The following is a 13,198-nucleotide window of genomic DNA, read 5'->3' as shown; positions in this document are numbered from 1 at the left end:
GGTATATGTCATGTTATAGCTACTTTTGCCACATAAATTCAAACTGTCTAATCTATACTTTGCTTTGTTTTAGTTTGTATCGTCCCATCCTACTTTAGCATCCCAAGACGTTTTATTCAGCATTATTTGTTTTTGTTATTACTTGCACATTGTGGATCCTAAACAACATTTTGTTGGACGGTTGTGTAGTAAAGCTACTTCTTACTGCAACTAAATGCTGGATTACAGTGGATGTATGAGAATACTTGAAGCTAAATGTTCCCCTTTTTCCAGGCTAAGGAAAGCATGTCCTCAGCTGGCCAGAAACAGTAGTGCACCCTTTCCCTTTTTTAGACCTGTCAGTCAAGCCTTAAGGATGGAGCTGTTCTTTAGCTTTGTTTTCATATTTAACTTTCAACTTATACTAAAAGGTCAAGCAATTTTTGAGCTATTTTGTTGGGAATTTTGGGGGAGGAAACTTATTATTCTTCAAAATGAACATAAAAAACATCCGGCAAAGACATAAGTCTTGCACTTCTAAATAAATTAATTTCATAGTACGAAAATTGACTTTTAAGGGATGAAACATTCTTCTTAAAAGGTACAGTACTTACTTGATTAACTTAATTATTATTATTACTTAATTATTTACTTGCTTCTTGGTATTATCTTACAGTCTTATTATTTATTACTTGTAAAATATTAGTTGTGTCTCTTTGATTCACTGTTTTTGCCACCTATTTGGTCAGGATCAGTCAAAAAAAAATACATTTTTAAATCTCAGTGATGCTTTCCTGGTGAAATATAGGTTATAAAAAAAGATTCATCATTAAACTACAATCTCATAAGTACAGTACATAATACAGTATTTACCTAAACCTAAACAATCCATATTTATGCAGTGAAATATTATGAGATAAAGTCGACACGGGTATCGTCCTTTTAATTGTATAAGGATCCCAGAAGTCTAAACCTAGATTTTTCATCCAGTTGTGGAAGGTTTTCTCCATGAGGTTTCATAGTAATTGGCTGTGTTAATTGCTGGTTGTCGGACTTGGAATTTAATGAGTATGGTTATTTTTTATTGTACACAGGTGAGTGAGTGGTTTCATTTAATGTCTGACTGATGTCTTCCTTTGTTCTCTGGGCTTTCTTGAAAATTAAATTTACCTTAGCAAGACTGGCAGTTTAAAAGTTCAAAACACGCACTGATATTTTTAGTCTGTGTATGCGTATTATACATTCACATCAACAGATGGAGTTAAATAGACCTCAACAGTTCTGAAAACTGCAACCACAGTGATATGCCAGTAATGGCTAAACGACAAACAGAAAATGTCACAATGTCTTTGTCGCCGCACATATTGTCAAAGTCTCCTGTGTACATTTAGAAGCTGGGAACCCCAAACTCCTGTACTCCACTGAGAATAAAACTGAGCCATATGGCCTCCATGTCTCAAGCCCCCATGATCCACCCAGGCTGATTTCCCATCCGGTGTAGAAAAAAGGATTTCAGGGTGCCAAACAGTGTTGGTCCCCCGTGGATATTATTGGGCCATGGAAGATAAGGAACTACCCATCCCAGACAGCCAGTTTCCATCAGCAGATAAGAGCTGAACCTCCACTGATGCACTACAGGCCTGGTGTGCTGTGACTTTAATCTTACAGCATTCATCCAGTATTTTCTTAGCAGCTCATTATGAATATTGTTTGCAAATCAATCTATTAATAGTGCTTATATAAAAAAAATTTCCTATCCTCTTTTACTACTTGAAGCCATATTCTTTCATTTATTAATGACACGCTGTCTTCACTTAAATATTAGACTAGAAAAGTTTAAGTATTTTATGTTCAAATTCAGTTGCTAAAGAGATTTTTACAGCTAAACTTTAATACTTTAAAACTATTAAAATATATATATTGGCATTTATAATCATATCAACTAGATAATTTTGTGTTAAAGTAATTTATTGCCTTGTCCAAGAGTAATTGTTTTCGTCAATCCTAGATGACAACAATATCTCCTCATCTTAAATTTGATACTTTAAGGACAGAGATATGAAAACCTAATCTCCTTTCTAGCATACGTTTCCTTCAGTCCTACTCTTGGATTTTTTTTTTTTTTTTAATTTAAGAGGCCCGACAAAGGGAATTTTTAGGAGAGATGGGTCACAACTTCCCTCCCCTACTCCTACAGATGCTGGTTGGTTAATGAAGTAACAACAAATTGGGCCGCACACTAATTTGGAGTGGCGTTTCTTGGCCCCTCTTGGCCCATAGAGATGTGTTTCATTTTCTTTTATCAGTGATTCAGTCATGTGGATTTACGCATGGACGCCTCTGTCTCCCCTGATCGCTGTGCTAATGGAAACTTCGTTAATGTCATTAATCTACGGGCCGAGGCATGTACTAAACACATATTTTGCTGTTTGTGCTCCATTTGTCAAATAATGCTAAGAGCCTCCTTTATAGAGAATGAAGCAAGGCAAGAGAAATGAGACAGAGGATGCAAGCACTGTGAGATGCCATGGTGATATTTTGCTCTCTTTTTTTAAAAAATAGTCCATGTAGCATTAATCTAATTATTCCTTCCAACGTGTTGACAATATCAAGCTACAAATTATCATATTCACTCAATTCTGTACAAATTACACACACGCTGGTGGTCTGCACAATTCAAATCTCTAACCTTTGTGAAGTGTATTTAAGTTACCTTTTTAAAGTCAGATCTTTGTCTCCCTCCACAAGAAAAGATGAGCGAGCCTCCAGCATCTTTCAGCGTCCACTAGGCATAACAAGATGTGACCTGTGATTACGCCAGAATGCTGAACTCTGATCTCTGTTGCCTGAAGGACACAAGTTCAACACAGTTACTTACAATTTAGCAGCTCAGATTAGTCAGAGGGCAAAATGCTCCTGCCAAGATGAATCCTCATCATGCATACTGTATTCTCTATTAGGTAAATCAGTGTGTTTATAGTGCAGCCAAATTGAGCGAAGCTTTAAAAAAAGGCCTCAGTCCAAAGAGAGGGATAGGTGGGATAAATATCACATGTAAAGCCCAAGAAGTGGCTTTCTTATCGGTTAGATTTAGCTGATAGTGTGCAGGAAAGTAGTGAACTTCATATATATAAATAAAGAAGAAGAAGAAGAAAGAACAAACATACTGACAATGTCAGGTTCACTGTTTCTGAGCACATGTGGGCTTTGATGAGTGGTTATAAAGCTGAATTTGAGCTCAGATGGAAGAGTTGCTGGGTTAAGTCAGATGAACTTGACTGGTAGGTTGCACGAATTACCAATCAGAAAGACAAAGCCTGCAACAAAGATCCCTTACAACATTTACAGTATTTAGTTACAGCAGAGGTCACTGATACAACGAATATTTATTCTCATTATCTGTTATATTTAGATTTTATACTCATTTACTATTTATTTACTGTTTCAGTCTTAATAGTAGTTCCCATGTTTGATCAGTTTCTCCAACCACACAACAAAAATTTTTACATTTGCATTGTATGAAGCAAAACAATTTGCACATTTTTTAGCTGGACTATAACAAATATAATTAATCTAGTGCAAAACTGTTGTCCTTAAAATCTAAATCTAAACTATATATAGTTTGCCACAATCACTCATTTTACAACACAGCACCACAAATGCTGACTGTATAAATCTAATCCCAAACACTAACAGCCCACATTCTCCAGGCAAGTAGTAAATCGCTGTGAGTCACGCTCGCCGGGATGCTCTATTCATTGAAGAAAATGGCAAAAATGTCTTAATGAAGAGATAAACTATGTGAGTTCTAACTAGATGACCATGTGCTTCCTGTCCAGTCTGCAGCAAGGAGTGCAGCAATTAAGCAGATGCTAATGGGTCTGACAGGTCTGAGTCCAAGGAAAGCTTCAAATGTCGCTTCAATTGGATGGTGCACTGAAGACGTCTTGTGTGGCACCGTCATTCACTCCGCTCAAAGGCTGAAAATTCAACAGTGCCTAGCTTGATTCTCCACACTACAGTCTTTTTTTTCCATTAGTCTCACATCCATGCCACACATATGAACTCTGAAGACCTGGTGATTTCATCGGGATGTTTCACAAGTACATCAACACCTTCAAACTCTTCCTAAAATGAGCCGCGCAGATTCTAACATACATGTTTATTCATGCTGAATTTTTAAATCCAACATTATTTCCTGCTTGGTTGATCGACATTTTGATGGCTACGCTCACAAAGGCACTTTAATGTTGTCATTAGTTATGCTTCTCTGGTGGCCAAAAGATGGATCCTTAAGTCCCAGGATCCAATAAGGTTGTATATGAATGGTTGGAGGAGATAAACTACATCAAATAAATGAAAGAAGACGAAGGGAAAAGGCCTGTTAATTAAAAATATGAAAATGAACAAAATCTCTGACACAGTATTGGTCCCATCTGAACAGCTACAGTAATTCTCTCTTCACCTCATATGAACTTCATTTAATTAACAGAGGGCTGAAAAGTATCCTAAACCAATTTCTGATTTCTTGAGCAGGATCTGGTTTTCATTCACGCTGCAGATGAAAATAATATTCTGCATTCAAGTAAATAACTACAAATATTCCTGGATACATTTAAATGAACTTTTATTACTCAGTTGACTGATGCTGTGAGTGGATTTTTTCACTTGTTCTTCCCAATTCATACGTGATTTAGCTTAAGTATTTAACTCAATGCTTTGGGGATAGAGCACAAATGGGAAACATTAGTATAATGTCAACAGACGCATGCATAAAAGTACAGTGTAAAACATTGTGAATTCATAAGAGTAAATGTCTGTTACAGGCTAATGAGGCTCAAATTGCAATAACAGTGATATTGTTTCTTTTACAAACATTAATTTAAAGAACAATTAATTAAGTAACTCAACTTTTTACAGACATCATCTGTTGTTTTAAAACTTGTTTTACTTTCTAGGATTGCTGATTTGTATACATATTTACTTGTTTTTAATCACTCCTTACAGTGAGCATTTAGAATTTGGGTAATGTTCATGCCACTAGATGTATGTGTAGAAGGATGGATGTGTGTTGCTACAGTAGTGAATTCTTTTTTTTATTTTTTCTGAGTGATACTTCCTTACCAGGAAATCGTTTGCGCCAAGGATATGATTGTCTCCAGATCCTTCAGCAAAAGGAAAACAAAGACTGGATCTTTGTCATTTTAATGTACTGTAAAAACAAGACAATCAATAAAAATTGTATACTGTGGCTAATTTGTCTGTTTGCAGAAGGAAGCAAATAATAAGAATCTGGATTATTGTAAATGAATGGTTCCTGTCATTTCTGTCAGTGTCAGAGAAAACATAAGGATGAAAGTAATTCCTGATTATACTAGTATGAAAGCGGGATTAGTTTGTGTTTCCAGATTTCCCTTACACAGAAAAATCAGAGACAAATATAAGAGAAGATGACAGCTTTAATTGGTCTGTTCCAGTGAAAACATCTTGACATGGCACAGTTGGAACGGCACAGGTGTAAATAATACAATTAATGGTGACTGGATTGCGTTTAGCTGCTTCACTCTCAGGTTAAAGGGATTTTGTATGGCGGCTTCCGACAAAGTCAAGATCAAATAATGGAAACAGAGAAGTCCTGAAAGTGCATTTCAAATATGCAAAAGCAGGTGTGACTTCAAAATTTGGCTTAATTAGTTAGTCCCTGGCAATATTAGAGATCAATTTGAATATTTAGAATCAGATTCAGGGTGAAAAGATTGCAGTGCTCAGTCTGACAGACTCGAATCTATCTCCTGGGCCCAAGATTTTTTTATTATGTGGCTATTAAAACTTTTAATAACTATCTAAACTGGCACTGGCCATCTAGACATGATTTTGTTTTGCAAAACGAAATAAACCATAACTAGAGATTCTGAGAACTGAGCCATCAATAATACCCGTACATCTATGTTTTCTGCAATAGCATTTAATAATGTCTGCTGTGAGGAAGGCCTCTGTTTAATCCTTGTTAGTTAATCAGCTGCCACAGCAAATATAAATGAAACTCAGGTATTCTAGTAACAGGTAAGTTACTATGTCAGCAAGGACTTTAAAAGCAGCCAGAGATTAAAGATGGATTTATTCTTTGTATTAATAAGTACAATATATTAGCCAATGCCAAAGGCTAAAACTGCAGCAGAATGAACCAACTTCACTCCTGTGCCTTGGTATAAAATGATCAGTTGCTATTGATCAATAATTTAGACAAGTGCCAGATTATTGACAGGAAGACAAAATATGTTTGGCTGCCTATGTTTGAAAAATCCCCCCACACACTCAATCATTAGAACTGAAATTGCTCCGCGGTATATGATATCGCAGCAATGTTTCTTTCCCCCCCTGCAGATCAATGCTAATTGAGGTCCTACATGATGAATGTAGTCTGAAATGTTTTTAACCCACTGACTGCTGAGCAGCAACAAACATAAGCAACTGCTGGGCTAAGTTAAGGCTGAAGGTGGGTATTTTGTCCTATTTGCATATATCAGGATACTTCATCTGTTCTGCAGGAGAAGTAGTCTTAACTCAAAATCTTGCTGAAAGAAATTCTCTCTCTGTTTGCCTAAATCTGGATGTTTACACCACCATATGCAACATGAATTGAAATTTCAAGATTTACCTTATAACTAATGACACAGTGAAGCCTCCGCTGAGGGACAGCGATACAATATGATGATCAGCACAGCCAACAGAAGGATGCCGGTCGATCCCTGAAGCCCTTCAAAAGCAACTCTCTTGGTGCAAATTCAGCTTGTGGACAGCACACAGCAGATGGGGTAAACCATGCCATCAAGTGGAAAATAGACCTGTTGTGTTGTCACGGAGACAAGATACAAGATACAACAGTCTGCCAATTGGACCACCAGAGGAAACTGTAAGGGGGATTTTTAACAAGTAGCAGTAGCAACAATATGAAGCCTTTATTCTTAACTTTATATTCACTGAGTCAAAGAGCCTGTTTCGGTTTAAGACAGACTTACCTGTCAAACACAGTTTCTGCTAAATTTGAAAAAGATAGAACTGGTGTTTTTCCTGTACTATTGATGCTGTAGTGGGAAATTTAACACCATGCGCTTTTTCTCTCATTTCATGTTCTGTAGTGTAAAAGTCAAGCAAAGAGGATTAAACTGACAAATATCCTGACTCACTGCTGCCACCTTGTGCCGGTGAAGGGAAGAGGCCAAGCCACTTTGCAGTCATAAAATTTTGTAGCGATGCCATTCACAGTACGGAATAACATATATATGAGCTCATCTACACTGATTTGAAAAAAATACATAAATAAAATGTGGGCCTGGGCATTTTCCCTTTATCTTAAACAAGATATATTTTCGTTATTTTAGCGTCTGATCCCACAAAATGTAATTCAGATAGTTTCAGCTCACTTTATTTAATATAATTATAAATTATTCACATCAGTGGCAGGAAAGCAGCACTTTTTCCCTACATGTAAAGAAGGAAAAAACGAAACTATCCTAGTACTATCCTGATTTCTTTTCTTTTTTCATAAAAAGAAGCACTTGCACCAAACAGGTATTTTCAAATTTATAGGAGGCGGTAAGGGCGTAAACAGACAACTCCATCACAGCAAAGTCAAGTGTCATTTTTGGCAGTATTTCACAATTTAATAGTACTTCCATAATTCATAGGCCAACAACATGTCAACAGGTCATTTTTACAAAAGCCATTTAAGGGATTTAATGGGAAATAGTCATAATAAATTCTTATACTTATTCAAAAGCTATGTATTTATTAATATTATGAATTAAAGGGGAACTTCACCCACATCACAGAAAAAAAAAAAAATTCTACTCATTACACTGTACATGTAACCATGCAATTCATCTCAGCTTTCACTGGGAAATTGTTGACAACAGTGAGATTTTACAGATGATCCTGAGGAGCCAGGATCATTTCTGGAAGACGTTAAGTAAGCACCGGAAACAAAACTGCATCCACTTTCCTTGTTTGTTGGTGGCAGCAGAAGACGCAGAAGTGGAGATAATAAAATCGGAATAAACAAAACAAATATTTACACAATTAAGTGGTAAGTGCGAGTATGCTTTTTGTGCGATTTGGTTGAAATGAACCTTTAAGCTGGCACACACATGCAAAATGAGATGTTTAATTGAACTCAAACATTTTTTTTTAATGTTTCCAAATGAAACATAAGGTGACAGGTTGGTAAAAAAAAGAAAAATTCCACTGTACCTTGTTTATACATTATACCCATCACACCAAATGATTAAGTAATAGTGCAGTGGTTTCTTTTGTACACGAGGCAGCAGTTCTTAAAAGTACATGGCTTACTTTACTGATGATATTTTCAAGTCCTTCTTAAACATGTATCATTAATCACATTCCACAAAAGCTTGAGTGCAACACATTCGTGTGTTCTTTAACTTTCTCAGAGCAACACATGCCCATGTGATGCAGATGAAAGTGAGATATGAAGACACCTGTAACACAATAACAGGTTGAAATCAGTCAGTCTTATCTGTTGTTATTATATTTATATAAGTTATATAAAGATGATTGGAAGGTATATATATATATATAATTGTGTATATAAGGCCGATTGTATCTACCTTCTATCAACTTGTTATATCTGGAGATTGATGAATGGTGCAAATCCTAGCACATCCTGCAGAAGTACAAGTGCCCTCTGTAAGGGCGGCTCAACATCAATCACTACATTGCGCTTCCGTAAAGGATCGAGGCTAGACTCTGTCACATTGTGGCAGTGATTCACCTTCAGCGACTGCAGCTTTGGGCAATACTCTGCAAGAGTCCTGTGAGCACAGCATGCAGAAGATTTTATGGAAGGGTGAACAAGTGAGCTAGTTGATAACAAAGCGTTGGAAGGAACAGCTCAAAGTCAGTTAGACTACTCTTTAAAATAAGATATCGCATACCTGATGGACTGGTTCCTGACCCGCAGGCAACCTGTCAGGTCCAGCTGCTCCAGACCCCTGCAGTTCTTGGCCACCTCCTCCACTGACTCATCGGTGATGTTGGCATTGACTGCCAGCGATAGAGACCTCAAATTTGAACACTTCTTGGCCAGGTAGCAGATGGCATCGTCCTTCAGCTGGCGACAGGCGGTGAGGTCGATCGACTGCAGCCCCCCGCAGTGGTCAGCCAGGCTGCGCAGGGACAGGCTGTCCACCCATTCGCAGTGTGCCAGGCCAAGGTGTTGCAGGTGCATGCAGCTCAAGGACACAGCCACCAGGGAGTGGCGGGTGAGACATGCACACCCGCTCATGTCCACCCTTTGCAGATGTTGGTTCTGGCCAATAACTGGCAGCAGTTCCTTATCGGACACCCAGTCTGAACAATTCTGCAGTGACAAGTTCTGCAGAACTTTATTGTCTTTTAACATGGAGCAAAATGCTTCCCTGGGAATGCATGGTGAGGTCTGTAAATATGACATAAGAAGAAAGAGGGCAGCCTCCTTTATGAGCATGTAATGCAGCTGGAAATCACGTCATTTCTTATCAGCACTTACCGGGGACAGATGAAAGGTCCTGCAGTTGGATAGGTACACCTTAATGAGGTTGTGGAACTGCTTGCTCACCCTCTGGAGGCTGACAAGGTGTTGCAGCGGTAAATAGCACAAAATATGTGGAACAAGTACATCCTCCCAGGGCAAGTCCAAAAGATGGCATCTGCTGAGGAGCAAACCTTGTTACAGATGAACTTTGATACTTCGGCGTGCTGATGCAAAGCAGTTTAACGGAATTATAAACACCGTTACATTTCAGCAAGCGCTTTGACAGGGAGACAGAACAGCAATTAACATTAGCAATAGATAACGATATGGCAGCTTTGTCAAGGAGATGGGTAGTTTATAGAAAGTTAGCAGCAATCAATAAATGGGAGCAGCCATCTACATTTCAGCGACTTGGAAGCTATCGCTGTTAGCCGCGAAGCTAGCATGCCGGGGCCACGAATCCAGACCGTTTTATACGCAAAATAAATCCCCTCTGAAAAGCACTTACGTTCGCATCTTAGCTTCTTCATCCATTATGAACCCGTTATGTTACAGTACGTTTCCACGAACATATCATTCTTCCCATAGATGACAAAATAAAATAGTTTCCTTTAGCATCTTCTAAAGCAATCAAGGTGTAACCTAAGCCTGATGGTGCATTAACGGACAGTCAGAAGGATATAGATCAATTTAACAAGAGGCTCACCAAGTGTCGCCGAGTGATGTAAATTTACACGTCAAAGAAGGAAGTAGTAACTTACGGGGGAAACATTCAAACTCTTATAGCAACTTAGAGCTATTGCTTTTCTATGAATTTGTATTTGATTTTTAATTCATTCGTTTAATGAATCTAAAGAGACCCAGTTCTGCACGGTTGCGCTGTGTTGTTAACTAAAGTAACAACTAAAACACCATCCTATCAGAGACTGTATTTTTTAAACGTATTTACAGTGTGCTGCACTAGAATGCCCGAGAATTAACATCTTAGCTTTGATATAGTCGTGGCTTTGTGGTTTACAGGGAGAACTTGAACTCAGCAGTTGTAATTTTCCGGGTTGACGTCAATGGTAATATTCAAAACAATTTATAGATTGATTTGCCATAACTGTAATAAATGAAAACTTGTTATTGATTTTTCAAGATCTCTGGATCTTCTTACAATCAAATATTTAGCTCATTTCATGCGCATTTCTTAAAAATATTATATTGATTTTTTCCCCAGTTTAATACAGTACCTCGAAGTAAGTTACAAAGTAACATTTATGAAGAGATTATCAACAAAAGAAAAATAATGTACTCACTTCAAACACAAAAGAAATAACTTCCATCTTGTAATTGTACAACTCTATACAAATTTGAATTTGAAACAAATCCATGCACAAAAAACTATATCTAAAACCTGTCCTGGCACAGAATGTAGAACTAGTTGTTGAAAAAGTTGTTGAAAAAGTACAAATAAAAGTAATAGATCAATTCAGCCATGAGAACTTGCGCACCCCTGTTAATTTTAACCCTGTTACCATATCATACAATAATCAAAAATTGTTTTGTTAGCCCACAGGGGCTTACTTTATTAGCTTTGTTGTAGTTTGAAATATCATATGCATACTGTTTTTAAGCAAAGATTTTCAGATAATTACTGCTAAAAGCAAAGATCCATATTTATGTTTAATATGTACTTTCCTGGTTGCAGTTGGCTGCCTATTACTTGTTACAACCACATGTTTGGTATACAAGTGTTGAACAATTAACCATGTTGCCTGCTCACCTCTGGCCAGAAGAACAATGAAGTCAGTCATGCTGAACAATTGCTGACCCATGAGTTGTGTTTCAGTGGATGAGACGAGCCAACAGGCTAGTTGAGTGAATACTCACTCTTGACCGACTGCAGTCACATAGACAAGCTAAAGAACAAGCATGGCAAATAAATCAGTCTATGATTTCTCTTCTGAGACCCTGCATGGACAGCCGGTTCCACTCAGTAGCTACAGAGGTAAAGTGCTTCTCATCGTCAACGTTGCAACATTCTGAGGGTCAACAATAGAGGAGGTAATATTCTGCAAGAGTTGACTGATTACTGTCAGACCACATTAACTCGTTATATTGAAGGCGAATGATTTTATGCCTTGTTCTCCCAGTACCACCGACTGAATGCACTCATGGAAATGTTTGGCCACCTCAATTTCACTGTCTTAGGATTCCCCTGCAACCAGTTTGGTCTCCAATCACCTGGTAAGGTGGATAATAGGGACCTGTATTGTTTTGTTATGGGAGCTTTGCATGCCACACTTCAAAACAAACCAGATTTTTTTTTATCTTTAATTTCTGATTGATTGCCCCTCGCAAACAGAAGGTTTGAACAGCATGAGACTCTGCAGAGCTTGTTCTTGAAATGACCATATTAAGGACATTCCCTGTCTTTCATATGATACAGAGCACACAATAGAATAAAAAAACTTTGTAAAAGTTTTATTTAAAACAACGGCCATATTAACTTGAAGCAATGAGCAACTATACTACTACTATTATCCATCATTGTAACGATATAGAAGTTAAAAGTCTGCTTATAATACATTAATCTATTTGTACTTAAGGAATCTAAAAACTCTTTCCACCATATACAAGCTCTATTAGATGCACTGTGGATACTTTAATTAACAAGTTATTTTAAAGACAAGGTTTTGAATACACACGTGCAAAAAACAGAAGTATTAACTTTTTTTACGCTTGTCTGTGCAGAGGTGAATCATGAAATGCTCAATATTTTGAAGTATGTCAGACCTGGTGGGGGCTTTGTGCCAAAGTTTCCCGTCTTCAGCAAGGTTGAAGTGAATGGTTTAAACGAAGATCCTCTTTTCACCTTTCTGAAGGTACATTGAGTTTTATTGGAGGCTGGAAGTTATAAGTTCACTGAATGGATTTATTACCCATATAGTTTATTTTTTTCCTATCAGCGCTGCAGGTGCTTAACCCTGAAAAACTCAGATACCATGTCATTCCCTGTTTCACCACAGGAATCTTTGCCATTTGTCAACCCTGTTATTGGAGACATAAAGAAATTCTACTGGTCTCCGATCAAAGTCAATGACATTCGCTGGAATTTTGAGAAGTTTCTCATAACTGCAAATGGCATGCCCTTCAAAAGGTAAAGCCATAGACCATGAGTTAAACCCTTCATGTGATTTCAATTTTACTAAGTTCAGCATTTTCCCTTTGCTACAGGTATGAACTTCACTGTCCCATTGTGCAAGTGGAAAAAGACATAGCAGAACTTCTCTGATGGATTTTTTCAATATGTCGCTGGTGGCAGAGTGACGATCCCCCAGTAAATGCACAAGTGCACCTGAGCTGGATCTGATGGGAAGAGGAACGTGTCTTGGAGCTTCAGTGCATTCACTTTGAGAACAAGTTCCCTTCTGCCACTTAATGCGTTTTCATGTCACTGCCACGTTATTCTTTAATGTGATGGTGTCTGCTATTAAAAAAACAGATGTAAATAAAACACTATATGAAAAATATGCACATGGTTATTGTTACTTTAGTTTGCCAATAGAATTTCAGTATTATTTCTACATTTAACATATATTACATTACTAGACTGTCAATACAGATGAATCACTGTATAGAATTTATTAAAACTGCGATAGATAAGCAACTTGTCCAGGTGGTACCCGCTTTTCACCCTAT

General features: G+C 37.5%; 2 protein-coding genes across 3 annotated transcripts; one reads left to right on the top strand and one right to left on the bottom strand.

The window, feature by feature from the left end:
* Positions 1-7,389: 7,389 nt before the first annotated feature.
* On the bottom strand, positions 7,390-10,164 carry fbxl15 (F-box and leucine-rich repeat protein 15). 2 transcript variants are annotated; one of them, XM_085283403.1, is made up of 5 exons: positions 10,020-10,164; positions 9,527-9,689; positions 8,934-9,436; positions 8,607-8,810; positions 7,390-8,477 (listed from the first exon to the last, which is right to left on the bottom strand). In XM_085283403.1, exons 1-4 carry the CDS (start codon positions 10,043-10,045, stop codon positions 8,621-8,623), a joined length of 882 nt encoding a protein of 293 aa, XP_085139529.1. In that variant the 5' UTR covers positions 10,046-10,164; the 3' UTR covers positions 7,390-8,477; positions 8,607-8,620. The 2 variants fall into 2 exon arrangements, with proteins under 2 accessions (XP_085139529.1, XP_085139530.1); XM_085283404.1 differs by having other exon boundaries at positions 9,527-9,686.
* Positions 10,165-11,354: 1,190 nt separating this feature from the next.
* On the top strand, positions 11,355-13,011 carry gpx9 (glutathione peroxidase 9). Its single transcript, XM_085284827.1, has 5 exons — positions 11,355-11,560; positions 11,650-11,743; positions 12,251-12,381; positions 12,526-12,656; positions 12,734-13,011. The coding sequence occupies exons 1-5, from the start codon at positions 11,429-11,431 to the stop codon at positions 12,789-12,791; spliced, it is 546 nt and encodes a 181-aa protein (XP_085140953.1). The 5' UTR covers positions 11,355-11,428; the 3' UTR covers positions 12,792-13,011.
* Positions 13,012-13,198: the final 187 nt, after the last annotated feature.

This window comes from Mchenga conophoros, linkage group LG8, assembly GCF_057382185.1.
Source record: "Mchenga conophoros isolate Kocher_MC1m ecotype Shallow Benthic linkage group LG8, M_conophoros_male_GT1.1, whole genome shotgun sequence".
NCBI lineage: Eukaryota > Metazoa > Chordata > Actinopteri > Cichliformes > Cichlidae > Mchenga > Mchenga conophoros.
The sequence above is the reverse complement of the archived record's forward strand: the minus strand, read 5'-3'. Positions and strand labels throughout refer to the sequence as shown.

Coding starts and splice junctions, on each gene's coding strand:
- fbxl15 (XM_085283403.1), bottom strand. CDS start 10,045: ATGGATGAAGAAGCTAAGATGCGAAC. Junction 9,690..10,019: donor GAAGAAGCTAAGATGCGAAC/GTAAGTGCTTTT, acceptor TTTGCTCCTCAG/CAGATGCCATCTTTTGGACT. Junction 9,437..9,526: donor GGACCTTTCATCTGTCCCCG/GTAAGTGCTGAT, acceptor TCATATTTACAG/ACCTCACCATGCATTCCCAG.